Here is a 25,941-nt window from a genome sequence, read left to right as displayed (position 1 = left end):
AGCATGATTACGGTGTAGAGTATGTCCCCTCTTCCTGTGCCTCATCGGGGGACAGAGAAACAGACGATGATGGCGAAGCAGAGCTTGGCTCCTCCTGTGACTCTTGGTCGGGCGATAAAAGAGCATCGCTCGATTCGTCGTCATACTCTGACGACGTTATGACTTCACTAGATGAGGTAGGACTTTCTAACGGCTCTTCGACGTGATCCTCATCCTGCCTTCCTTCATCATTCACCACTGCTTCACTAAACGGAGCTGGGCCCTCATTCACATCGTTAAAATTATCAGCTCCTTCGTCATGATCATCATCATCACCATCCCCGTTTTCGTTGGCCTTCTCCTCCTCAGAGTCGTCTGCAATGTCTGCTTCGAGATCAGCAAACGTACGACACAGCGGACAAGAAAATCCTGGGTAATGCAGTGAAATCAATGGTCGAATGCATTTGTAGTGGAAAATGTGCGAGCAAGGTGCAATGAACAAGGGCTGGAAGACCCGAATTTTAAGCAAGCAGATACAACATTCGTCCAAGCCTTGGCCAACTGGAGCTGCCGTGCCGCTTGGAGCACCTGGTTGCGCCTTCGTGGATTGGAATTGGCGAAGCATCTTTTCGCCATAATCACGCGACTGTTGCTTCGGTTCACGATCAATCTCCATACGAATCTTAATAGCTCGATAAACGTCTTGCGAGCCACCTTGGTAGTCTACGCCCAGCTGAACAAGGTCCCCATCTTGAAGTTCGTAGGTGCGACTTAAAATTCCAGCAGGGGCCAGCCGTAGGCGATTCAAGAACGTGCCGCTGCTTGATCGCGTATCGCGGATATATATTTTGCCATGTACGTCCGCCCATAACTCTGCATGCAATCGGCTAACGACCTTGCTTTGAAAAGCAACGCATCGTTTTCGATGGCCTAGCACGACGGGTTGACGATGGGGGGAGGCCTGGGCCATCATTTCACGCACTTCACTGGAGCTAGGTGGGCCATTTGTGGATGATCGATCCGCTGCCAAATCCGCCTGCATTTCTGAGATGCTGTTCTCATAGTAGCGGTCCGAGAAACGTCCAATCTGGATTGAAGGTCCCCCTTCGATCAGCTCCAAGTCTGTTGGAAAGAAGACGAGCGAACGCGTTGCATCCATGTGCGGAGCCAGCCGAATCTTGTGCTTTTTCGCCGACGTGTCCGGTACATAGTCTGCCGAAGAAGGAGGAAGCCTCGCCGTACCCGCCGTGTCCACGGAGCTGGAGCGCGGTGCTAGCGTCTGTGCTGTCTGCGACGGCGACGACATCGTCTCCGAGATGCTCGGTGCAGGTCCGCTCGATACAGAATTGGAGCGGGCTGATCTGGATGCAGCAATGGATCGGAAAGGCGAGAGAAACAGAGATGTCGCTTGAGGTGAAGAGCTCAGAGGCCCAGGCATGGTGGGCGTCGCAGGGCCTGCAGGGCTCGTTCCCGTGACTGTTTCCCCTGGTGCGGACTGCGAAGTGCTCTGCCTTCGAAGCATATTCCCAAAGCGGCGCGTCACCCTCCCTGCCGCTGATGTCCGGGTCTGTGCCGACCCTGGACTTGTGCTAGGGAGCCCGCCTGGAATGCCTGGCTCCATCGTGGTGGTTGTGAAACGCGACACAGCCTGTTTCTTTTGGTTTCCCCAGACTCTCGCCAAGCAGGCCGCCAGCCGCGGCCACGGCCCACGCAGCGCTGCGTTTGCTTTTCACGTGATGTGTGGGCAACTTTTTTTTGTCGTTGGACGTGCACGAACGTAGAGGTGGTGCAGCATGGCGCGTCAAGTAGCTGGCAAGACCAGCATGGGGCGTGATGACTTCATTATGACAATGGACTCGGACGATGAAACGCCAAAGCAGGAAACGTCTGCGCCCAAAAAAGAGGTTGTGCGTCCTGGGAAAAAGGTCAAGGCACGTATTAGTGAGCGCGAGAAAATTGTGGACGATGGACGCAGCGCGCCAGCGCGCCGTGGCCAAGGTGACGATGAGGGCCTTGAGATGGACGCTATTGACTTTGATGTGGATGATCTGCAGAACGTCGATGGTGCGTCCGGCTGGAACTTTCATGTGCAAGGTGCCGCGGGCGCCCACAGCGCGGAGGCGTCGGGCCTGACTGTTGACGATATTATTGAGCGGCACCGCGGTGCTGTGAAAGTGCCTCTGGCGTTGCAAGAAATGGAGAGCGATGATGATGATGACGCCGAGGCGGCGATGGCCGGCGCGAACGAGCTGGACGACAGCGATAGTGACGACGAGGGCTTCGGCGCTGGGGCTCGTGCTGCGAAGCGCAAGGCTGCCGAGGATGAGGCGGACGAGAGCGAGAGCGAGGGACGTGAGGATGAGGATCCCTTGGATGATGATGATGACAATGTGCAGGACGAGGAGGAGGACGTGGACGATAGCGCGTCTGATGTTTCTGACACCACTCGTGCCCGTCAAGATGCCTACTTTGCCAAGGAGCAGCCGTCGTCGACTGCCCAAGCTACTTCTTTCGCATCGCTGCAACTCAATCGAGCGCTGCTTCGTGGTCTTGCTGCCCTCAATTTCCAGAAACCGACGCCCATTCAGGCCCGTACGATTCCCATTGCGTTGGCCGGCAAAGACATTGTTGCTGGCGCTGTGACTGGTAGTGGTAAAACCGCTGCGTTTTTGATTCCGATCTTGGAGCGTCTCTCGTACCGGCAACGTGGCGCTGAGGATGCGAAGAGCCGCGTGGTAGTGCTGTGTCCTACACGTGAATTGGCCATCCAGTGCCACAGTGTCGGCAAAGCACTGGCCAAGTTTATGGATGTGCGATTCTGTCTGTGTGTCGGTGGTCTATCACTCAAGGCCCAGGAAGCGGAACTGAAACTCCGGCCGGATGTTATTGTCGCAACACCCGGTCGTTTGATTGATCACATGCGCAACAGCTCGTCGTTTGGCATGGAAGACATTGAGATCCTTGTCATGGACGAGGCCGATCGTATGCTTGAGGATGGCTTTGAAGATGAGCTTAATGAGATCGTGCGTACGTGCCCCACCAAGCGGCAGACCATGCTGTTCTCTGCTACAATGACGGAAGATGTCGACCAGCTTGTCCGGTTGAGTCTTCAGCAGCCTGTGCGCTTGTTTGTGGACCCGAAGCGCTCTACAGCCGCGAAGCTTGTGCAAGAATTTGTGCGTGTGCGAACCCCTTCGCATTTGACAGGGCGCGAGAAGCAGGTCGCAGAAGATGAGCACCGCGCGGCTCTTTTGCTGACGCTGTGTATGCGCACATTCCGCGACCAAGTGATTATTTTCGTGCGCAGCAAAAAGCTGGCGCACCAGCTAAAGATCATCTTTGGTCTTCTGGGCCTTACCGCGGCGGAATTGCATGGCGATCTCTCGCAGGAGCAGCGTCTGCAGTCGCTTACGCACTTCCGTGACGGCAAAGTCGACTTTTTATTGGCGACCGACTTGGCGAGTCGTGGTATTGATATCCGCGGTGTACAAACGGTCATCAACTACGATATGCCCGCCCAACTTGAGCCGTACTTGCACCGCGTCGGTCGTACGGCACGTGCTGGGCGTCAGGGTCGCGCCGTGACGCTCGTCGGCGAATCGGACCGTCGGTTGCTCAAGGCCGTGCTGAAGCGCACACCGCCCGAGCAAGTGAAGCACCGCTTGATGCCCACCGAGATGGTCCAGCAGCTCAGCGAGACCATTGCCTCCCTTAAGCCTGATATCGAGCAGATCCTGCAGGAGGAGAAGGAAGAGAAGGCTCTTCGGCAGGCGGAAATGCAGGTACAAAAGGGCGAGAATATGATTGCGCACCAAGAAGAGATTTTCTCGCGCCCTGCGCGTACATGGTTCCAAAGTGACAAGGCCAAGGCGCAAGCCAAGGAGGCATCCAAGGAGGCGTACATTGCCAAGATGGACAGCAAGAAAGGCAAGGACCGATTTGCAGGACTGTCGCGCAAGCAGCGGCGGAACAAGATCATGCGCGAAGAAGACGCCAAGGAAACCAACAGAGGCGAGGTCGATGCGGCCATTCGTGCTGCCAAGCGTCAGCAGCGGCCTACTCATCTGGGTGCACCCATGGCCAAGATGGCTCAGGCGCCGAAGAAGAAGCGGAAAATCACCACGGCGTTGCGCTCTAGTGGCAAAGGCGGTGCGTTTGGCAGTGATATGAGTTCGTCCCGCTCGCGCGGCCCCAAGCGACGCTAGTTTTGTATACTATAAACGGATGGCCATTGACTAGTTACCACCATAGACGGCCAGCAATGCATCCGAGACACCGGATGGTGTGAGAATGCCTACATCGCTGACAATGAACGTGAGTAGTTCTAAGGTGAGTGTGCTTGCACCACATACCAGGCAGGGTATAGTCAATCTGAGGTTAGCTACAGTGCCACACATACCAAAGGATTCAGCGCTTCCATCGCAGGTGTCATTTGGCCATTCTCTGGCGCTTCGTAGGCATCGTTCACGCTCGGCAAAGGCAAGCGGCGTGCCGAAATCGGCACATCGTATTGAGAAAGAGGGAATAGACGCATGAATTTGAAGCTGCCATGAGTATCAAGTCACATACCTCTCTGCCAGCGCAAACATGGGCTTCTGCGCTGCTTTGGCAATGATGCCCATTTGGTAACTTCCAATCGCGTTGAAAATGCCGCCCGATTCAGCGACAGCTTCTGCGCCTAACAAGCACATATCCACACGATCGATAATGTACGCCACAGCCGTATCCAGTACGACTGTACATGGGATCCCTTCTTCACGAAGTCGCTCATATGTACGCAGTCCTTGGCCTGTAGGGCGACTCTCTGTCACGTACACGCGAATGCGCTTGCCATGTAGCTTGACGGCCGTGAGCAAGGCTTGCATGACGACTCGTGAGTACCCATGTGTCATAATCACCTGGTATAAGTGCACAGCATACGTACAGAATCATCCTTAATAAAGGGCAAAAGCAGCTGCGTAATGCGTTCACGACAGTTGGGCACTGTGTTCCGTGCAAACTCTGTGGCCGTGGAAATCAAGTTTTGCTTGTGCGATGCAAAGTCCTGCATGTGAGACCCATCCTACGTACACCTCCAGCCCAGTTTTTGGTGGTGACAAAGCGCATGTACAGTTCCAGCCCCGCTGTGGCAGGGATAGGATTCGTAAGACTCGCTTTTAGCTCTTCGCTCGCTTCCTTGATGCTCTCCATGAGCTCCGAGGTCGTCGCCGCTTTGGATTGCCCGATCATCTCTGACAGGGCAAAGATGGCAGCAATCGGCATAGGCAAGTCCTCATCTTTGCGCAGTGCGTTGTGGAACGAGTCCACCACCGAGAAAGTCGACATGGCAAAAGACAACGCTGGCTGTCTGCCGCACACCTCTCGATGGCGACCCACTCCACATAGCGCTCTGCCCCTCCTCCTACCTCCACGTCCCCACCCGCACGGTCGGCACGTCATGGCCTCTCGTGGAGGGGATCGCGCCGTAGGGATGCCTACCTCGGCGTCTGCCTCGGCGGTGATGCATGCCTACCGTGCACATAAGGCTTCGATGCGGAAACATGTCATGCACAAGTACCGTATCTTGGGCTTTCTAAATTCTGGTACCTACGGTCGCGTGTACAAAGCGGAGGAATGGCGGCGTACGGATCCGTCTGCCCCACGTGTGTATGCCATTAAAAAGTTCAAGTTGGATAAAGAGGATGATGTTACCACCTTTCGAGGGATCAGCCAAAGTGCCATTCGCGAAATCGCGCTAAACAAAGAGCTACAACACGAAAATATTGTCTGGTTACGTGAGGTCATGCTGGAAGACAATTCCATTTTTCTTGTGTACGAATTTGTGGATCATGACTTTTTGCAAATCATTCATCACCACCTTACCGTTCTACGCACCTCCATCTCTGGCGCCGTGATCAAGTCGCTTATGTGGCAGCTCCTCAACGGTATCAAGTATCTCCACGAGAATTGGGTAATGCATCGCGATTTAAAGCCTGCGAACATCTTGATGAATGCACGAGGCGTCGTCAAAATCGGCGATTTGGGCCTTGCACGTTTGTATGCTGACCCACTGATCTCCTTGTACACCAGTGATATGGTCGTAGTCACGATCTGGTATCGTGCGCCTGAGCTCTTACTGGGTGCTCGTCACTACACGCCTGCGATTGATTTATGGGCTACAGGGTGTATATGGGGCGAGCTGATGGCCTTGCGTCCCATGTTCAAAGGTGAAGAGGCACGCATGAATCCCAAAACCAAAGTGATTCCTCTGCAGTCGTATGTATTCTTCTTTTCTCACGGGCCAGCAATCAACTCGGCAAGATTGTCGACGTGCTAGGTATGCCTACAGCAGATCGCTGGCCGAAAATCAACGCGATGCCGGACTATGCGGCATGGATAGCTACACGCAGAGCGGAAATGTACGTCCTTCTTATCTTACAACAGGGTACCCAAAATGCTCTATCAATGGTACATTGACCGATCTGGCACGTCCAGCGGCTTTGATTTGTTTGACAAGCTGCTGCAATACGACCCTGATCGACGTATCACAGCAGCAGAAGCACTCCAACACCCATGGTTCTCTGAAGCACCGCTACCACAATCAATGTATGTACATGCCCATTCCCTCACGCGCAGCATTTTTCCTCACAAATCACCATACCCTCCAGGACGTGTGGTGCCGAATGATACCCAGTCGATAGTGCCGTCACGAACGCGACGCCCGCGTGCCTAATGTGAATGTTTGTGGAAATATGCAGTGTTGATCCACCTGGCCTTTTTCTTCTCTCGACGATATGTGGCTCACAGATCAACAGAGTATGTGCTAGCGTTGCATCGCTGACCATAGAAATCGGCGTAGGATTGGTCTCAGGCGGCGTGTTTTTCCTGTTTATGGGCATCGTGCTCTTTTTTGACGCCACGCTCCTGGCGCTCGGCAACATTCTTTTCGTCTCTGGTATTGCGCTTCTGATCGGACCCCAAAAGACCTTGTTGTTCTTTGCCCGCAAGCAGAAAATGCGTGGCACAATCTGCTTCTTTACGGGCATGGCTCTCGTATTTTTGCACTGGTCGATTATCGGTATTGTGATCGAGACCGTGGGCTTCCTAAACTTGTTTGGGTACGTACGATGTGATGGACTAATGGGGTAGTGACTTTTTCCCTGTTATCCTCACATTTTTGAGGCAGGTACCCGGCGTGGGTCATCTTCTCACCTTGCCTGGTGTGGCCCAAGTATGTATTTTCGCTCTTACTCACATCAGGTCATGGATCAACTGGCTGGTGCGCGTCGCTCCGCTGTGTAAATTTGTACATATACTCTACATACATTACCGCACTACATCAAATGTGTTTGCGATCAGGTAGCTCGACGTGGTCCTTGGTAGGCTGATGCAGGGCATGGCGGCATCCGCGTCTGTATGCACCTTCGAGCGTCGCACACCCGGTAAATCAATTTTTTAAATAATAAAAAACGCACGCGAATGCCGGCTCCCCCCCCTCCGACTTTCCCATGTGGCCCCTCTCGGCTGGCATCCTAGCTCTGTTGAGCGCTACATGCGCGTTGGCTCTGCCTACTACGCCCCTTCTGGAAGAGCGTGCTACATCTACGAACTACACTAGTATCGTAGTATTTGGCGACTCGCTTGTGGACAATGGCAATGGCACCTACCTGTTGTCCAACAAGACATGGCCGTCTGACCGCGCGTACTTTGACGGTCGCTTCAGCAATGGAGAGACATGGCCTGAGCAGCTTGCCAATCTTCTGCACGTCCCACACGTGCACGACTTCGCGTATGGCGGTGCGACCACCAACAATAGCGCTGCGCAGGGCTATTCGGACTACAACTCCACGTTGCCTGTGCCTGACGTGATTCACCAAGTGGGTCAATACCTGGATCTCGTCAATGGCACAGCGGATCCTAGTGGTATTTACATTGTCTCTGGTGGCTCCAACGACGTGTTTTTCGGCACGGCCAAGACGTTGGACCTATTTGGTTTGGCTGAGACGGCTGTCCGAACTCTGGAGGCCGAGGCGCGTCGTCTGATCCGCCATGGCGCGAAAACCATTGTATTCCCCACGCTTAGCGATATGACGAAGACACCAGCAGCGTTGCACTACAGCAATCTGATTGATATTGTGGGAAGTACGCTGTTTGTAGACCACTTCAACAAGGTCCTTCGCTCGGCCGCCCACGATGTAAGCCGTGATGCGACTGTGTACATTTTCGATTTGCACGAAGCGGTGGGTCGTATCAAGTCTCATAAGAAGCGCTACGGACTGGACAACGTATCGGACGCATGCTTGCAAGGCACTACGAAGCCCGAAGTCGAAAAGGGCGTAAAGCGACATGTATGTAACAACCCTGACGCCTACTTCTTCTGGGATATCTACCACCCTACGGCCCAAGCACACAAGTTGCTGGGGGACGCGGCATTGCCCCTCTTTTCGTGAGCGCTGTCGTTCTAAGTGGCACGTGTTCTCCACGCTGAGAGCGTAGGTGGTCCCTGTGGACAGCGACAAAAATGAACCGCGGGGTCTCTGATTGGGTGTTTCGGCCAAATTAGGCCGTGACATCCGTGTTGCTAAACGCGGCGTGTGTGTTTGGCTGCCTCGGGCAGGCCTGGTGTTGGAAGTGGGGTGTGGTAATTATGTAGGTTCCCTTGTTACTTGAATTATGGTACGTTTGGGAACTGTCTTTGCTGTAGCGGGCACTCTGTGCGCTGCTGTGGCGCAAGCCCAGTCTAGTGATCCGCCGTCTGCGCCTTCGCAGCAGGCCGTGTCGACGTTCGGCAGTGGCGACAGCTCTGCTGCGCCTTCGCCGTCGAGTGTGGCGTCGTCGGCGGCTCCTTCAAGCGCGTCGTCGAGTGCTCCTGCCTCGTCGTCTTCTGCCCCTAGCAGTGCGGCGGCCGCGCCAGCGGCTGCGCCCTCGCCCTCGTTCAACTCCTCTGGCAAAGTGCCGTACATCTCGCGTGTCGTCGTGTTTGGTGATTCGTATGTTGATCTGGGCAACGGCGACTTTGTCCTCTCTAACAAGACGTGGCCGGCTGACTCTGCCTACGCGGATGGCCGCTTCACCAATGGTATGACGTGGCCTGAGCAGCTGGCACAGAAGCTTCGTGCGGACATGGCTGGCTACGCATTTGGTGGTGCGACGACCAACAACTCGTTGGTGCAGGGCTTGGCTGGTCTCAACGACACGATCCAGGTGCCGGATCTCGCGATGCAGGTGGACAACTATTTGAAAGATGCGCAGAACAAGTCGGACCCGAATGGTCTATACATTCTGGCGGCTGGCTCCAACGACTTCTTCTTCGGCATGAAGAACGACACCAACCCTGTGTCGTTGGCCAACCGCTCGGTGGACTCGCTGTTGACGCAGGCAGACCGTCTGGCCTCGACAGGTGCCAAGTATCTCATGATCCCGACGCTGACTGACATGGGCCGCCTTCCGCACGGGCTCAACTACACCAATGCGTCGTCGTCGGCTGGCGCTACGATGTTCGCCAATGTGTTCAACGAGATGATGAAGTCACGCGCCAAGATGTTTTTGAACCAGAGCTCGACGGTGTACGTGGTGGACATGCAGAACCCGCTGCTGCTGTACATGGCGCAGGCGCAGCAGAACAACGTGACCAACGTGACGGATGCTTGCTTGCGTGGTGTGCACAAGGTGGAAATCGATGCGGGTGTGCCGCGTAGCCTGTGTGAGAACCCGAACACGTACGTGTTCTGGGACATTTACCACCCTACATCGCACACGCATCAACAATTCGCTATGGTGGCAGCTAATGAAATGGACCTCGTCGCCTCGCGTGCGAAGCCGAAGATGGGACAGGACAGCAACTCGGTGGGTGGCGCTGCTGTGGGCGGTAGCCCCAGCAGTAGCTCGGCTCTGGCTGCTTCGTCGACGTCCAGTGGCTCGGCTGCTCCGCCGCCATCGAGCGAGCCTGCGCCGGCCCCGTCGAGTGCCCCGTAATCAAGTCCCGTTGATCTTATCGCGTAGTTGACCGAGGAATTGGAGATAGCCACTTGTTTGTTCGTAGCGATCTTCAATCATTCGGCTTAAAGCAAGCAAACGCATACCTGGATCGCCATCTTCCTTCACAATGTACACGTTCGACATGTACGGCCCACGGCGCTGCGTACCGACGCGCTCGACAATCGCACGCACACGCTTCGACATGGCGTTGTCGAGCGCCGGCAATGTGACGGGGCCCGACTGCAGCGCTTGGTAATCTTGTGCACCAAACACGTCCATGGTAAGGGCTGGGACTGCAGCACGGCCGAGCCACAGGAACGTCGACATACCGTCTTCGATCAGGTAAAGACCATGTCGCTCGAACCGCTCACTGGTCAGCGTGAGACGCGGAGGCATGATCAGTGTCTGGGTGGTAGGGTCCATGGTGCCTGCGTCAGCGGGCATGTTGTGGAGGGAGTAGAGAACCGGCAGAAGGAACGGCACTAGCCGCTCCAGCGGCAGCGTTTGGAGCAGCGTGTGGTTGTACGCACGCACATCGATCGGGATTTGCATGCCCATCCGGAAACCACGGTTGCGCAGCAGGCCTAGCACCAACAGGGGCAGTAATGAGAGATTGTGGCATAATGTCAAATGCGCGGTATTGCCGCCGCGTGTATTTGTCATTGTGCTGCGGTACGCCTGCAAGATGTCCGTGAGACGCGAGCGGAGCAGGCCACGCGCATCGTCGAGGCGCGACGTGATGCACTTTTCCACGGCTTTGCGGGCCAGGTAGCCGGCAATCGCCACCTGGTCGGCACTCGCATACACTTCCGAGAGGCTCGATGTCGTGGGCACAGCGGTGGTCATCACACGGATACGACGCTCGCCGTCCGACGTGCTGTGCAGCACCACACTCTGGAAGACCGCGTACGGCACATGCAGCGGCTCATCAACCTCGCACTCGATCATGTACCCCTGGTCAGACGGCACACTCGGCAGCGCCAGCAGATCCGACGACCGCACGAAAAAGTTGCCGTGGAACGACGTCGTGCGAATGCCACGTGACGCACGAAGACGCAATACGGCTTCGTAGCTGATGGGACTCGTAAGCACCTGGTGCAGCTCGTGTGCAAACTTGCGTGCATTTTCGGGGTGCTGCAAGTCGTACGTGGGGTAGTAGAACGTTTGGCCGCCCGTGTACCGCGGCAAGCACGAGAGCGTCGCCACATCAATGTACGCAGGGCCAAACAGCCACATATCCACCGACACTTGGCTGCGCGAACACTCAATCGGGAACGTCTTGTAGAATGGCGAGCCAGGCGTCAGCAGCGTCGCTTCACGAGGTCCACCGTATAGTTTCTTATCGTCACGCATCTTCAGCGCGCCTGGGCCCACACTCGGGAGCGAGGCAGTGAACACTTCAATCTTGCCGCCCGAGCCGGAAATCAACTTGAACGCAGCCTGCAGTGCTGCGCCGAGCGCCGAGGGCGACGCGACGGCCTGCTTGTACATATTCGCGAGACCACGCAGGAGCCCTTCAATACTACTGCGGCACTCCGTCAGACTCACCAATAAGTCGTTCGGCTGCGGCAGGAATACGTCGTCCAAGTCTGTGACGACAAGCAACGACGGCTCCGTCTGACCCGGCACGAGGCGGAAAAAGTGCAGCTGGGAATCAAACCCGATGAACGCCACTTTCGCACGATCATCCTTGTTCGGCATCGAGTCCAGTGCATTCAAGATAGTGCTCGCTGCTGTGGAGATCATGCCGCTCGACACCGCCGCAAACGTCACGTCCATCACAAACACGTACACGGGCGGCTGCGGTGGGCGGACCATGTACTCACGCGGCGCCACAAACTCGACCACACCCGAGTTGAGCTCGGGGCGTTTCCAGCGGTCAGCTGGCTGGTTCGTTTCTTGGTCCCAGTCAAAGAGCTGGGGCACCTCGTTGGAAATCAAGCACATGGGACACTTCCAACGCGAGCCATTCTCCACAAACGTCACGAACGGATTGATGTACGTACGGCAACGACGGCACCGCGCAATCACCGAGTCTGTCACCAGCGGCACAGGCTCGTCGCCCTCCTCTGGACGCACACTCCGCATCGGTGATAGAATCACAGCGAGTGGCAGCTTTAACTTGGTCGCAAGAGCATGCGTTGAAGGCACCGCGGTAAGTGTCACACGCTGGTACGAGGGATCCGCATTGCACTTCAACGAGGGCGTCACAGTGGCACCGGCCGGCAAGCAGATCGGCGGCGGCTGCGCCTCCAGCTCGCTCATCACAGGCGGCTGCGCACCGACGACCGTGTTCTGCACTTGGTTGCCCATGCGTGGCGGCTGCGACACTTGCATGTGTTGCATCTGCTCTGTCATGGTATTCACACTCGGCGCAGGCGCCGGCGCCGGCGCTGGCGCCGCGGCGGGCGTCGCAGCTTGTGCCGATAGCGGCGTGCCGCCTGCCATGTCCGCAGGGACCAACGTACCTTCCGGCACGGCGAACGAGGCCGTCGCAGGCGCAGCCGAAGGCATAGGCGCATGGCCCGCCGATATCGTGCGCGTGGGCGTATGCACCGCAGACACACTGCGGGTAGGCATATGACCCACTGTCGCAGGCGTGAACGTCGAGCTGGGCTCCTGGCCCATCATCGGGACATCGTTGTAGCCGCCCGAGTAGCTAATACTATGCGCCGCAATGTGCGCGGTAGGGTACGCACGACGACGAGGGCCAGGGGGTGGGCGGCTCGCTAGCGCAGGGCGTGCTGGTGTAGGGCGCACGGCAGGCCGCGGCGGCCGCGTGGCTGCGCCGGGCGACACGGGTGTCGATACGCTAGCACTCGCGGCATGGCCTGGGCGGCCTGGAGCGCCAGGACGAAGAGGCGGTGCCCCAGGCCGCATCGGGCGTGCGGTAGCGCCGAGCATCGGCGAAGTCGGCCCAGACGTACTTTGCGATGGCACAGAGGGGCGCATCGCTGAGGGATTGGACACGGAAATGGAGCCCGAGAACGCTCGCGTAGGCGGACGAGCGCCAGACGGCACACGAGTGCCCTGGACTTGCATACTGGGCGCGCGGCCATGCATCGGCGCTGGGCGCACTGGACGAGCGCCAGCCTGAGGTGGCATGGGACGCGATACTGGATTCACAGGCATGGACATACGATGCGCTGTTGCCGGATGAGCGCGCTGGGGGCCTGGAGGCCGTGTGGGCGACATCATCGGCGGGTTCCAGCTCACGCGGCCAGTCGCCGATTCCACATACACTTGACGGCCTGCACCTTCATCCCTGGACGTCAGCTTCCTCAAATACATACCACTGTGTGGTCCAGCCAGGCGGCAGCTGCGGCGGCGGGCGCGGCTGCGTGGACGCCATCTTGTCGTCGCGACGAAGGCTCGCTGCGCCGCGGGGGGTCACGTTTTTGCTGGCACGAGTCGTACACGCCTCCATCCGCTGGGCAGGGGGGCGGGGGCGGCGCTGCTGCCGCCGCCGCCGCCAGGACCTCCACTGCGTGCCACGCGACGGTCGACGACGAGCACAGCGGCACGATGAGCGGCGCGAGTCTCGAGACCGTGTCGACGGTGTTTGTCGGTGGGATTTCGCCGGGTGTGAGCGATCGGTGGCTGGTGCAGCTGTTCCAGGCATGTGGTGGGTACCGTTCATTCAAGCGCGTGAGCAAGGCGTTTGGGTTTGCCGACTTTACGACGCTGCGTGATGCGCTTCGTGTGCTGCATGTCTTGCATGATTTGGAGCTGCCTAGCATGGGTGCAGAACGTACACAGCCTCGAAAAAAGCTCATTGTCAAAGCTGATGAAAAAACCAGTGCGTTCCTCAGCGAATTTGAGAAAACCATGGTGCGTACCGACGCCGATGCCTTGCAGGATGCCGCCGCACGTTCACGTGTGGATTTCGTGTTGCAGGCGATGGCGTCGCCCAATGCCGATACAGGGGAGGAGCCGGAACGTTTTGAAATTCCTTCGCACCTGAAAGATTTGCCTGTACACGAAATTCCAGCCGAGCGTCGCAAGGATGTCATGTCAGAGATCGAAAAGTTCCGGCTTGGCGCCGTGGCAAGTGATGCTGCCCGCCGACGTAAGGAGCTTGAGCTGGAACGGCAGAGGAACGCGATGCTTGCTGCGCAGGAGGCTCGTGCTAGTCCTGTACCGACTGCGGCGGCCAGCGCCGAAATAACGATAGACGATCCGGAAGCCGACGATGAGAAGCGGGAAGCACAACGACGCGAACAGGAGCAAGCCAAGAAAGAGCGCGAAGGACGCCAAGCCGAAGACGCGTACCTGGCCCGCGAGCGTGAACGTCTCGCTGCATGGGCCGCTCATACCCCATCGCGCGATCCCGTGCAGACACGCGCCCATTGGGATGCGATGTCCGAAGACGACGAATTGGCCCTCGAATTGTTCTGGACAGATAGGTACGTCGGGACTTGCTCACACAACAGACGACGATGGCTGCAGCAGCGTGCCTCGGTGCGTGATCGCGAAGTGGCGCAGGACGACAGCGACCGCGCAGCGCAGAAAGAGAAAGAGGTGGAAGGACAGCGGCAGGCCGATGCCTTCTTCGCCTCGCTGGATACCGATACCGCGGCGCCTGCTTGGCGTCCCTCGCAAGGCGCTCCCCTCAAGCTCCAAGTCCACCATGTCGAGCAACGACCGGGCGATCGTGCTCGAGCAGAGCTTCTCGAGCAGGTGCGTGGCCTCTCGCCCGAAGCACGAATGGCGCATATTGCCTCTCTCTCTCGTGACACATTATGGGCGATCACACCGGATTGGGCCAACGTCGACTGGCCCAGCATTGCTTCGTTGCTCGACACGGGCATTGCCGAGAGCTTTGGGGAGAGCGTTCCGGATCTATGTGATGCCGCTATGGAGAAGCTCCGTGATCATGCAGACGCCCACGACATTGAAGAAGCGCTGGCGCCGGTGCTGGACGACGACGCACCGGCGTTGGTGGATCAGGTGTGGAGGGCGTTGCTTAGCACGGCTTAGTCAGACGCCTAGGTGGGTTGGTCTCAATAGAGCGACGTAGTAGACATACCACGACGACGCAGTATGGCGTCGAGTACCGTGGTGGATGCAGTGCATCGCCTTGTCGACCCTGTAGCGCCAGGAGCTTCACGCGAGACGCGGCTGGCTTTGCTGACGAATCTCACACCATGGCTCGCGGAGTTGAAACGTATGAATCGTGACGCATATGACGCGCAAGCGCAACGTCACATGGACGTGGCAGAGGCACGACAGACGATGGACGATGCTGCACGTACGTTGGAAGTGCACCGCTTTGAAGCATCGGCACTTTGCGAGCAAATTGAGGCGTGCCGTGACCTGGCCTTGGTTTATGAGCAACTGCCTGTAGCTGCGGAATCGATGGATGAGGCGCTGGATACGCAAGCGAAGCATACGCTCATGCTTGAGCGGCTCCAGAGCGACTTGGATGAGCGACGACGTATGGAGCAAGAAGAGAAAGCGCTCCGCGAGCAATTGGCGCAACTGGAGACGCAACGGAGTGCCTCGCACCAGACATTGACGCAGTTGGAACGCGATATGTATACGCTATGGAAGTCGCTACAACGCCATACCTCAACGCCGACCGCTGCACCATGATACGGGCGTACCATATACCACACATGCAGCACCTGTAAGGAAGGGCAGCTTGCACTGGGATCGAGCCATGGCCATGGCGCGAGGTAATGTGCACGTCGTCTCACTGCCAGGCAGCAAGCCCACATGCTGCAGTACATAGTGACATACCCCATCCAATTCCCGATCAGTAGTATCCCATAAGGCCACCACTAATGAAGGGCACTGTGCCAGTGCGTACAGGTAGGGCGTGCCACTAGGGGGGTATGTGCCATGCACACGAAGCGCTGCGCTGGAGCAGCCCCACAACATTGTAGCGGCGCACCGCGTCAAGTCACGTAGACGTGTAGGATGCATGTACATTTCAGCCGCAGAATGGCCGATGTACAAAAAGGTATCTTGTGTGGCCAGGGCGGTGGGAATCTGGTCCATCAATGGCGGTGTGCCAATGGTGCCTTGCCATGTCGACTGCGCTTGGAAGAGCGGCGCAAAGCGCTCTTCACTTCGGTGTAGGTCGCCGCCTGGGTTCAGTACGTAGGCCGTGCGTGCAGGTGACAGTGTCATAGGCGGCTCATAGGGTTGGAAGGAGGTACGTCGTGTCACAGAGTGGGCACGTAGGGCCGGCATGGATTCCCAGGGTATCTGTGTCAGTGCGCCATCGAGCAAGAGGGAGAGATGATGATCCTCCGGCGGCGTCCATCGAGCGTGCCATTCGTCCAGAAGGCCACGCAAATCCACACAGCAGGCATCCAGATCCACTTCATCTTGCGCTACAGGCGCGCCACTTTGCTGAATGGCATCCATAGCAAAGTGTAGCCAATCTTCCAAGGCGTCGTTTTCATACGAAGGCATCGCGACTAGGCACGCCATGGCAGGTAAGGGCACCGTGCCGAGAGCTTTGGATCGAGCTCGTGGATGCGCACCGCATGCGCGATGAACAAGCACATCCACTTTAGCACGCCAGGCCTCCAGCTGGCTGGGCGGTGGCCATGCGAAAAACAGGCCAAGGAAAGCACCCAGCCAGGTCGCTTGAATCGTCGCTAACAGAGAGCCCAGCGACTGGTCCATCGCACGTCGCTCTGTCCACCATGCCTTGCGGGCGTCCAGCGCAGTCACATCCTTTGCACCTTGAACGCGCTCGTTCGAGGTATGCACCATATCTGACAACGTCGCCAACACTGTATCGACGGTCCATGCCTCTTCGTCCCCATCGCGATGCGACTGCCGCGCAATGGGAATAGAGACATGCAGCGGAGGGTAGCCATCGCCGAAGCGAGCACAGATCAAGTCCTGTCGGTCGTGCGAAAGCATCATAAGAAGGGCCATTTCAGTGGCTGGCCATTCAATACCGTTCAAGACCCATGGCCGGGGTGCCGCCTTGTCGTGCGATAACGCTGCTGGATAAGCCGACTCGATGCGTTGGCGTGCGATCAGGGCATCGTCTAGATCCCGTTGCACAGAGATCGTGCACGCTGCATGCGCATACAACGCAGCGTCTCGGCCTGCCGCGTCGTAATGCATGTGCGTAAGCAGGGCTTGTGTCACGACCCCATCACGGCACGTGTCTAAGGCCGCGCGTACATCGCGAAGGTCTGCTTGGGCTTCCGCATCGAGTACACGGCGCGCTTCGGCCATAGCCGTTTGTACATGCGCGATCGCTCGCTTCGCAGCCGCGGAAGGTCGGCTGGGAGCTGTAGCCACGCCCGGCATGAGCCGCGCCATCTCAGGGAGCATGGCGTAGAGCGCATCTGTGCGAAGCACACGCTGTGCTTCGCGATGATGCAGCTGGGCACGAACAGTCCAAGCTGTAGGAGAATCCGCATCAGCGAGCGCATCCATGGCGGCCGAAAGGTCGTTGGTCTGTGCATACGTTGCGGATGCGGAACGACAAAGAAGGTAATCGCGCAATGTCGTGAGAACAGGAAGCGAGGTGGGCAGCGACGCACAGACTTGGTCGTACCAATCCCTTGCTGCCTCGCTGTCCTCCTGCGTAGAGAGAAGCGAGGTCCATACCTGCGCAGGCACAGCATGACCTTGTGCATATCCACGCACCAACTGTGCATCCTGCTGTGCTTCGTCAGCTTGGCCACATGCATCAAGCCACGTTGCGCGCCATGCCAAAGCTTCTGCGTACACCAGCGGCACACCACGTTCTGCGGAAAAGTCGACACACTCTCTGGCAAACGCATCTGCATCGCGCACGGCGCCGCGGTGTGCATGCAAACGACTCTGACGAAGGTATGCGGCATGGAGAGACGTGCCTGTCCGCCAATGCCACATCGCCCATGCGCGCGTAGTAATTCGTGGCCCCGCTGGCGCTTCCTGCGACGATGCAGAGTCGAACACATCTTCATCGTCTGATGCCACACGACCGACCTGGGATACGACCATCGCCATCCGCAGACGCAGACGCAAGGCGTGCAAGCTCGATCGCAACGCATACGCGTACTGATGAGACGCTACACAAAGAGCGACATGGACGTCTGTGGCGTGCGCTTGCAAGTCCACACGAGCGACTTTGGCCTGCCAACGATCCCAGGCCGAGGTAGGCTCAGGCGTCGCTTGCGACGCGGCCGCTATCGCCTGCGTGTACAGCGCATGTGCACGTCCTATATCGCCCTGCTTCGCAGCGACGTGCGCATGCGTCAAGTGCCATCGAGCAGGCATATCATCGTCCAACGCAGGCAGGCACTGAGCTGCCGCCTCCACAGCCTCGAGCGCGAGCCATACGTCGGCAAGGCGATGCTGGATGGTACGGTACATAGCCGTCGATGCAGCCTCTGGCATCGCCGCCAACGCAGCATGCCAGGCCCGGATCGCGGCGCCTGGCATGCCTGCATGCAGCCATGCCTCTGCCGCCAAGTCCCAAAGCGCGACGAGCGGAGGAACGCGAGGCGTCTCTGACTTGGTGGTCTGCGATGGAGTGCGCGCTGGCGGGGTACGTGGTGTCTGTGCCTGGTTTGTGCGAGTGCTTCGTGTACGCATCGTCCGTGCTGTGCGACGCGGCGCGGACGACAGCGATGGCTTCTCGGCCTGCGCCATGGCATCCAATGCCTCGGTATACTCACACGCACGTATCGAAGCCAGGCACTGCAGAAGGTGCCATGCGCCATACACATACTCACGATGCGGCGACGCTGGTAGCTTGGCCGCCGTGGCGAGCACAGGGCCCGTGGATATGGGATCCCCCCGTAGCACCTGCCATTCCGCCTGGCCAAGCCAGAGTTGCGTGCTCGCCCCCGGCGCCAAGGTGGGATCGAGAGCCGCGAGAGCGTCGTCCATGGTCGTGGTAAACGCAGCAGGCGCATCGTCACGAAGCAGCATAGGTCGCAGCGCTTCCATGAGCCATACGTGAATCGGCGTACGCACAGTTGCAGGCCACGCCGCTATCACGTCCAGCACCAGCCGCGGCTGTAATAGGCCAAAAACAGCGACGTGATGCGCACTCGTCCACAGACGCACAATCATGGGGGGCGGCGTCAGATGATCCAATGTCGATACGTGGGCTTCCAAGTACCTCTTTGTCAACAAGGCCCCGCGTTCATAGGCGCGGTACGCCGACTCCCATTGGGCCATGTGCTGGTAGGCGCCGCCTAAGACGTGAGTCTGTTTATAGTACGCTTCGTACCAGGCGTCCTGCGCCGAGTCAGACGAGAGCGCATGCTCACACGCACGACATGCCGCCTCGATCCATGGCGCAGCGTAAGCGTACGCCTGCGTGGCATAAAGCCGACTTCCATAGTGAAACAGGTGCGTGCTAATGGTAAACGCAGTGGGTGCAGACGATAAAGGTAGCATAGCCGTCCACATCGACACGCGCGCCGTCCCAGGCTGAGCCTCGTCAAAGGTCGCTTGGCATACCGTATGCGCGAGATGCACAGCATCCACTTCGTACGGCCATGGGCGCTCGTCCGAGCGACACGCGAGGAAGGCCGGCCAGGCCGTTTCCACGAACGTGAGGGCCGTTGGTGAAAGAGGGGTATCGTTGACCTGCCCCAGGAAGCCACGCATCACACGCGGTAGGCTCGACGACACGTCCGATGCCAATGGGACGGAAAACAACGGCAGCGCTGCAGCGAGATCATCGTCTTGCAGCGACATACACGCTTGCAGGGTCGTCGTGGCGTCCACGGCATGAGGCGCTGAAGCCTCTTCCTGAGACGATAACGCGTCGGAAAGGCCCTGCATCGACATCCATTGCAGAAAGGCATCGTAGGCAGCGCCTTGCAAGCGCTGATGTGCCTCGGCCCACGTCAAAAAGGCGGGCATATCGGCACGCAGTGAATCCTGGCCGTGCGTACGCACGTGGTACTGGCATACACGAAGCACGCGCTGCCATAAGGCATCATCGTCAATGGTAGAAATGGGTATCAACATACGCAGCGTGCCGAGCCGTAGGGGCCATGCATGCTCGGACGACGGCGCAGAGCTTAGCGCATGGGATATAGCACGTTCCGTCGCATACGCAAGGCGCGTCACTTCGTCCGTGCAGGTCGCCAAGGGAAGAAAGAGTTCGTAATTTGCATACAGCGCAGGCCACAGGGAGGCCACCTCGTCGACCGACGTCAGAAGAGGAAGGCCACAGGCCACAGCCAACGCTAGGGCTTCGGTAAAGTACGCATAGTTGCATTCGTCCACCTTCGCATGCACTATCGCCATAAGACGAGTATGTGGTGTTCCTGGCTCATGCACACTGACACACGCCGACGACGCGTCACGCTGCAGGTACATGCACAACGCGACGAGCTCAGTCAGGGCCTGCGACGCACACGGCAGCGCACTCATCCGCCGAAGTACTGAGAGGGCGACAGGAGCCAGAACAGAGGCATCGGTACCGCAGACTTCGAGTGCACTCATAGCAATACGGAAGCAGTCGATGTGCGGCAGCACCACGTCCACTTTCGGCGCAGCACGAGCCGAGGCCATTGTCTGCAATGCCGTAAGCACGGCATTGACTGTTTGTTTGGCCATACGCACACGACTCGGCGAGGCCTCCCAGGATGCATCCGCATGCCAGCCCACACCAGCAGACGTAGGCAGCGTGGAGCTGCTCGTGTAGAGCGACAAAGCACGTGCCAACGTACCGGCGCCCAGGTGCGCAATGACCGCGGCCACATCAGCGCGACGCAGAGGCCGGGCCGCTGTGATCACCTGAAGTAAATCTTTCCATGGGAGTGGTGGCGCTTTAGCGGGCGGAGCCGTGCTACGTGAGCCTGGCGCCATCCGGTAGGCACACACCCTCTGAATACGCGTCGTCCCACAACGCCGCGCTGTGGATGGGTGTCGGTGTTGAGATCACGTGCGCGAGCGCGCGTGTGGAGAGAGTGCTGGGAAGCCTGCTGCACCCCACACCGCGCCGTACAGGCACCAGACAGCGCCGTGATCAGAGCGTGACGTGCGCGCTTGGAGCAGCAGAAAGACGATCGTCATGCGATCTTGTACTTCCCCCTTCTGCTTGCACAAAAGGGGATGCATGCTACAGCACTATGCCAATTTTGCCTCTTAGCTGCCTTTGATGCAGAGCGTGGAGCCACGCTGCAATCCAGCGTGCCTTGTGCAACAGGGCTGGACGAGGCAATCCTGGCGGAGCAGATGATTCCGGACGGCTTGCATATATCACAGCAGGATTGGACAGTTCTGTACCGCCCAATTAGTGCACTGACGGGACTTCCTGCCATCCCGCAACGACCGGCGCATGTACTGGACAAGTCGCGGTTCGGACGCGCGCAGGATGGTACGCAAATTTACATATTGTGTGCATCACGTACGTACAAACTAACGGAGGCACCTCGGTACGTTGGACAAGGCTAATGACAGCGGCGCCATGCACGTGGCCATTGCTATCGGTACGATGCATCCGTACTTGAGCATGTTTAAAGTATGTGTGCACGTGTGAGACTCATGCCAGCCCGCTATGATTTTAGCCTTGGATGCCTACGAGCACACACATGATAGGAGGGTCTTGCGTACGCTGTATGATGCGTTCAATCAATTGGACCTGTCTCTGCTACCACGTCTAAGTTACTCGGACAAGCTGTGCCTCCGCACACAGGCACCACAGCTACCTGCGAGCGGCGTCCACGCTGAGAAGCCCGCAGCCTCGCTGGAGAAACATCTGCCTGTGCCGTTCTCGTCTGCGAGTATGTATACGCTACCCCCCGCTTGTGTCATGGATGCGTCGCGAGCGAGTCGCACGCCTGGCGTGCAGCGCACGTCATGGATACCGTCGAAAATGCGACGGCATTCCACAGGGTTTTTGCGGTCCAAGCCCCGGTACACCATTTCCGAGCCCCGATTGTTGACCAAGGCTTGGGAAATGTACGAGTATACCATGAACTATGCTGGTGTGACGATCCCCATGACAGTGCCGTTGATCTTGTTCCCTGAAGAAGTGGGCGCGTATTCTCTCACGCTCCTCTTCTCGACGTTTAGCCGCTTTTCGTATGTGCGAGGCCCTATGCATCCGCATTTGCATACGAATGGCGCCTATACCCTCCCCCTCACTGTGCTGTTCAATGCGCTCCTCTCGCAAAAACGCGTGCTGTTTGTAGCCTACCACTCACCGGCCCAAACTGTGGTGGACTTTGTGTTGGCTGCATGTGCGTTTACCAGTGGATGTGGCGCTGTCTTGCGTGGGTTCTTGGAGTATACCATGCCGTACGCGACGCTGGTCAATGTAGACCAGCTCCAGACCATGCCGTGGTTTATTGCAGGGACCAAGCACCCACGTATGGAAGAGATGGGATTGTGGGACGTATGCTGCGACTGTGAGACGGGCCTGGTTACGGTCTCGACGCAAATTCGCTGGGCTGCGTACCACGACGAAAGCAAGCGCGAGAGGGTATGGCGAGGCGGCGATGAGCGACCGAACGCTCACGAGCTGATCCGCGTGCAAGAGATGTTGCAGGCGACCAAGGCCCATGCGAGTGAGACGTTTGTACGCCGCTGTGTACAGGCGTATGTACGTGACTTTGTGCAACGGGCGACTCGGTACGAGCATGCCTGCTACCGCGACGCGCCCTTGGCCATGCTCGGCGTAGCATTCTCTAGCACCTCATCGAAGTCGATCCATACGGAGGCCATGCGATTTGAAGGATGGCGAGGGACGCGCAGCTACCAGCTGTACGTGGACGATATGCACCGACTCTCTCATCCTGCCTAAGCTGTCGCCGCCGTGATCTCGTTCCTGCGTCCGACGCGTGGCCTGCGCGTACCGTGCCAATGTCCACGTGACCAAGTCGGCCGCGCCAGGCCCTCTCGCCAGCTGGGCGACGGCGGACGGCACGCCCACCGACATAGCCCGCTTTAGATTGGGGCATCTATCGCACCTGCGCTTTGACCTCAGCGGATCCACTAGCCTCGGGGTATTAGACGTACATTGCCTTGTATCTAGGGTCGGTGTGTTTGTGTAGGTGAGCTTATGACCTCCATGGAAGAGGAGGCGCCCCTTGCCAGGGAGGCGGCCGGCGCTGCAGCGCCTGCTGCCGCGGCCACATCACCTCGTCGTCCAGAGCCGTCCGCCGCGACGACGACTATATCCTCGCGCACAAGCGATTGGGCCATGCGGCAGTCCAGCATGCCTGTGCACCCTGCCGCGCCATGGTCGCCCAACGCGGCGGCCCACACGTCGCCCAGCGCTGTGCGGGCCAGCGTATCGGGCGCACCGTCCACGCCTACGATGGCGCGAACGGCGATGCACAATAGCGCACGCCCGAGTTACTTGGACGTATCAGCGCTCTCCCCACAAGAGTATGCCGCATTTACGCAGTGGGTCGACCGTATCAAACCGGCCCACTCACGCCGGGAAGGCTTGCTGGACGAGCATGCGGCGGTCAAGTTCTTGCGTAGCGAACTGGGGATCTCCGTGGAAGATGAAGTGAGCGTACGTGCCCTTGGAGACTCACGCCAGATCTTGACGTTGTTTGAGCGATTGCCCATGGGCATCCAACGAGGGCATTTCTATGCCATGGTCCGCCTCGCTGCGTGGGCGCAGCAGGGCTATACGGCCACGCATGATTTGCTATTTACGCAGAGTACGTACGATGCCCACGTCTCACCGCAGCTACCCCGCCGGAACGACGGAAACGACGACCACATGCACGCAGCCGTACCCAATCACGCGCTCCCAGCTCCGCGTCGGTGATTGACTACCATGCGATGCCTGACAGCCGCGCCTCGTCCGTGATGCGGGCGCCGGTGCGGCAGATGTCGTCTGACGATGTACCGATGGCGCCCTTATCGACCCAGGCCTCCGCCTCGAGCATGCCGCCACCGCAGGACCCGCCAGAGTTGGGCTACCACAAGGTGGTACTCAACCCATCAGAGCCGCGTGTCGTGCGGCCCATGCCGGTGATTGCACGCGGGCCACATACGGCGCCGCACGCCGCGTCCTCGTCGGCGGCTGGCATCACAGATTTGCCGCACGAGGAGCCGGAAGCGTCCAAAATGGACTCGCCCCTCGTCGTGCCAGCACAGCGTCCCTCGGCGCCGATGCCGTGGCAGCAAGTTAGCCCGCTCATCCAAGCCAGCCTAAATGCACGCAGTGAATTCAAGAAAGCCTCGCGCCAATCACGGCCAAAAACATTCACGGTCCTATCGAGCTCTAGCGGCCAGTTTGAGCGGGATAAGCCCCATTTGCTGACCGGCCAAGAAGTCCCGCCTCAGGCCCTGTCCTTGCATACCAAGCGCCGTACTACGTCGGCGAACAAGTTGTCATCGCTGATTGCCTCCCAGGACTTCCGATCGCATGGCGATGCCTATACCGAACCTCTGGATGCGGGCCATACCATTGCGCCCAAACCATCGTACTATGGCCGGGAGCGTGGCGTCCTGCCTGCCTGGCTGCGCGAGCAGTACGAGGAAGGCAACGTGCTGTATCCACCGCCCGATCCAGCCGATGCGTCGGTCATGAGCGTGTATGATGCGCTGAACAACAAAGCCTCACGCACGATGAACGGCAGTGAGCGGGCAGCGGCCAGTATCAACCGCAACACGCCGTTCTTCCCGCCGCATGAACGTGATCGTGAACGTGCGGAATTGGCGTCGCTGGACGGCCGCAGCGTCGCGCAGTATCGCTTGCTGAACGAAGAGACATCCGTGAGCAAACGTGCGTCCAACGAATCGATGGGCGAACGCGGCCAGCGACTCCACCCCAGCCGCTCAAAAGGTACGCTCGCCTCCAAGTCCCAGCCATGGGGTACGCAATTCGAGGCAGGCACGTACGCCGGCTTCAAGTCGACTCCGTCGTCGCGCGATTTGCGCATGCAGCACACGCGCTCCGGCAGCAAACGCATGCTGCAGTACCGTCCGGTGCAGGAGTTCCAGCCTATGCTCGCGCCTCCCTCGTATGCTGCGCCAGGCGACGAGGGACCGACGGAGGATGCAGAGAAGAGTCCGATGCAGGACGGCGCGCGTGCTGTGTCGCTCTCCCGCACCGAATCAATGCCGCGCCTCGATGCTGAGCGCACGCCACGCCTCGCTCGCTCGCAGTCCCAGCCTATGCGGCAGCAGTCGCAGCAAGCGGAAATGCAGCGATTCGTATTGCAGGATGATTCGACGCGGTCTGGCCTCATGCATTTACACGAACGCAAATCCAGCGGCACCTTTACCTATACGCCGCTGGCCCGGCGCACCTCGCAGAAGATGTCGCACTCGACGCCGCGCGACTCGGACGCTGGCCATTCGACGCTGGCGGCCACGGATCGCGCCCCTCGGCCGCTTCCGCCGCCGCCAGAGACGCCGCGTATGAGCGACGTGAGCCATGATCTATCATTTTCAGACATGTCTGTAAAGAAGCCACGCAAGAAGGGCAGTCGCAGCTCGCAAGCTAGCTCCAAGCACGGCGGCGAAAACGCGCGACGCTCCACCTCTGAATTGATAACGACAGGCAATGCTGCGCCCCATACGACCCCAGCGTCGCCGACAATTGAAGAGGCAACGACCAATGCGGCCGCAGAGGCCCCAGTTGGGGATACGCCGACGCCGACGGATGTACATACAGAAAGCCAGGCACGCCATCATGAACCCCGCGATACGCCCCCACCGGTCGAGGCAGAGAAAGAGAAGGAGAACGATGCTACGTTGTCGGCCAGCTCAAACAACGATACACCTGCTGCTACGTTGATGGACACGACTACGAAAGAATCGACCGCAGAGGCACCTACAGATGCCTCTTCGGAGGCTGTTGATACGACGACACCTACGACCGTCGCTGCCGAAGACAAAGAACCTCAGGCTACCCCAGAGGATGATCTGACGTCTTCATAATGTATGACCGTATGGTACGCCTTTGTCCATATCGTTCGTTTGCTTGCGGTCGCCATGTATAGATGAAAATATATATACATATATATATATATATATATATATATATATTACTTCTCGACAGCCAGCTCGCTTAGTCAGCGTGTAGGGCCATGGATCGGAGGCGTGTGT

At 58.4% G+C, this 25,941-nt stretch overlaps 11 protein-coding genes across 11 annotated transcripts; 7 read left to right on the top strand and 4 right to left on the bottom strand.

Annotated features, from left to right (window-relative positions):
* Positions 1–7: 7 nt before the first annotated feature.
* Positions 8–1,285, bottom strand: Malapachy_2721 (component of the spindle assembly checkpoint dma1; the record flags this gene model as incomplete). The annotated part of the gene is made up of 1 exon (XM_018137209.1): positions 8–1,285. One exon carries the CDS (start codon positions 1,283–1,285, stop codon positions 8–10), a length of 1,278 nt encoding a protein of 425 aa, XP_017992855.1.
* Positions 1,286–1,772: 487 nt separating this feature from the next.
* Malapachy_2701 (dead-domain-containing protein) lies at positions 1,773–4,184 on the top strand (the record flags this gene model as incomplete). Its single annotated transcript, XM_018137189.1, has 1 exon — positions 1,773–4,184. One exon carries the CDS (start codon positions 1,773–1,775, stop codon positions 4,182–4,184), a length of 2,412 nt encoding a protein of 803 aa, XP_017993170.1.
* A 30-nt stretch (positions 4,185–4,214) lies between these two features.
* On the bottom strand, positions 4,215–5,304 carry Malapachy_2693 (nagb rpia transferase-like protein; the record flags this gene model as incomplete). Its single annotated transcript, XM_018137181.1, has 6 exons — positions 4,215–4,303; positions 4,332–4,350; positions 4,379–4,523; positions 4,549–4,877; positions 4,904–5,023; positions 5,050–5,304. The coding sequence occupies 6 exons, from the start codon at positions 5,302–5,304 to the stop codon at positions 4,215–4,217; spliced, it is 957 nt and encodes a 318-aa protein (XP_017993415.1).
* Positions 5,305–5,449: 145 nt separating this feature from the next.
* Malapachy_2705 (kinase-like protein) lies at positions 5,450–7,260 on the top strand (the record flags this gene model as incomplete). The annotated part of the gene is made up of 6 exons (XM_018137193.1): positions 5,450–6,234; positions 6,264–6,377; positions 6,403–6,564; positions 6,774–7,076; positions 7,108–7,189; positions 7,219–7,260. 6 exons carry the CDS (start codon positions 5,450–5,452, stop codon positions 7,258–7,260), a joined length of 1,488 nt encoding a protein of 495 aa, XP_017993174.1.
* Positions 7,261–7,466: 206 nt separating this feature from the next.
* Positions 7,467–8,408, top strand: Malapachy_2743 (gdsl family lipase; the record flags this gene model as incomplete). The annotated part of the gene is made up of 1 exon (XM_018137231.1): positions 7,467–8,408. One exon carries the CDS (start codon positions 7,467–7,469, stop codon positions 8,406–8,408), a length of 942 nt encoding a protein of 313 aa, XP_017993433.1.
* Positions 8,409–8,631: 223 nt separating this feature from the next.
* Malapachy_2741 (gdsl family lipase) lies at positions 8,632–9,933 on the top strand (the record flags this gene model as incomplete). The annotated part of the gene is made up of 1 exon (XM_018137229.1): positions 8,632–9,933. The coding sequence occupies one exon, from the start codon at positions 8,632–8,634 to the stop codon at positions 9,931–9,933; it is 1,302 nt and encodes a 433-aa protein (XP_017993431.1).
* On the bottom strand, positions 9,934–13,288 carry Malapachy_2687 (protein transporter sec24; the record flags this gene model as incomplete). The annotated part of the gene is made up of 3 exons (XM_018137175.1): positions 9,934–13,052; positions 13,077–13,201; positions 13,230–13,288. 3 exons carry the CDS (start codon positions 13,286–13,288, stop codon positions 9,934–9,936), a joined length of 3,303 nt encoding a protein of 1,100 aa, XP_017992777.1.
* Positions 13,289–13,461: 173 nt separating this feature from the next.
* Positions 13,462–14,916, top strand: Malapachy_2739 (rna recognition motif containing protein; the record flags this gene model as incomplete). Its single annotated transcript, XM_018137227.1, has 2 exons — positions 13,462–14,342; positions 14,370–14,916. 2 exons carry the CDS (start codon positions 13,462–13,464, stop codon positions 14,914–14,916), a joined length of 1,428 nt encoding a protein of 475 aa, XP_017993130.1.
* A 63-nt stretch (positions 14,917–14,979) lies between these two features.
* Positions 14,980–15,531, top strand: Malapachy_2748 (hypothetical protein; the record flags this gene model as incomplete). Its single annotated transcript, XM_018137236.1, has 1 exon — positions 14,980–15,531. The coding sequence occupies one exon, from the start codon at positions 14,980–14,982 to the stop codon at positions 15,529–15,531; it is 552 nt and encodes a 183-aa protein (XP_017993434.1).
* Positions 15,508–20,730, bottom strand: Malapachy_2712 (cysteine-type endopeptidase; the record flags this gene model as incomplete). The annotated part of the gene is made up of 1 exon (XM_018137200.1): positions 15,508–20,730. One exon carries the CDS (start codon positions 20,728–20,730, stop codon positions 15,508–15,510), a length of 5,223 nt encoding a protein of 1,740 aa, XP_017993269.1.
* Positions 20,731–20,976: 246 nt separating this feature from the next.
* Malapachy_2734 (hypothetical protein) lies at positions 20,977–25,773 on the top strand (the record flags this gene model as incomplete). The annotated part of the gene is made up of 7 exons (XM_018137222.1): positions 20,977–21,299; positions 21,325–21,385; positions 21,416–22,629; positions 22,879–22,892; positions 22,920–23,389; positions 23,417–23,540; positions 23,570–25,773. 7 exons carry the CDS (start codon positions 20,977–20,979, stop codon positions 25,771–25,773), a joined length of 4,410 nt encoding a protein of 1,469 aa, XP_017993123.1.
* Positions 25,774–25,941: the final 168 nt, after the last annotated feature.

The sequence above is a fragment of the Malassezia pachydermatis genome, assembly GCF_001278385.1.
Source record: "Malassezia pachydermatis strain CBS 1879 chromosome Unknown scaffold2, whole genome shotgun sequence".
Classification (NCBI taxonomy): Eukaryota; Fungi; Basidiomycota; class Malasseziomycetes; order Malasseziales; family Malasseziaceae; genus Malassezia; species Malassezia pachydermatis.
Note: the sequence above shows the minus strand (reverse complement) of the source record. Positions and strands in the feature narration are given on the sequence as shown.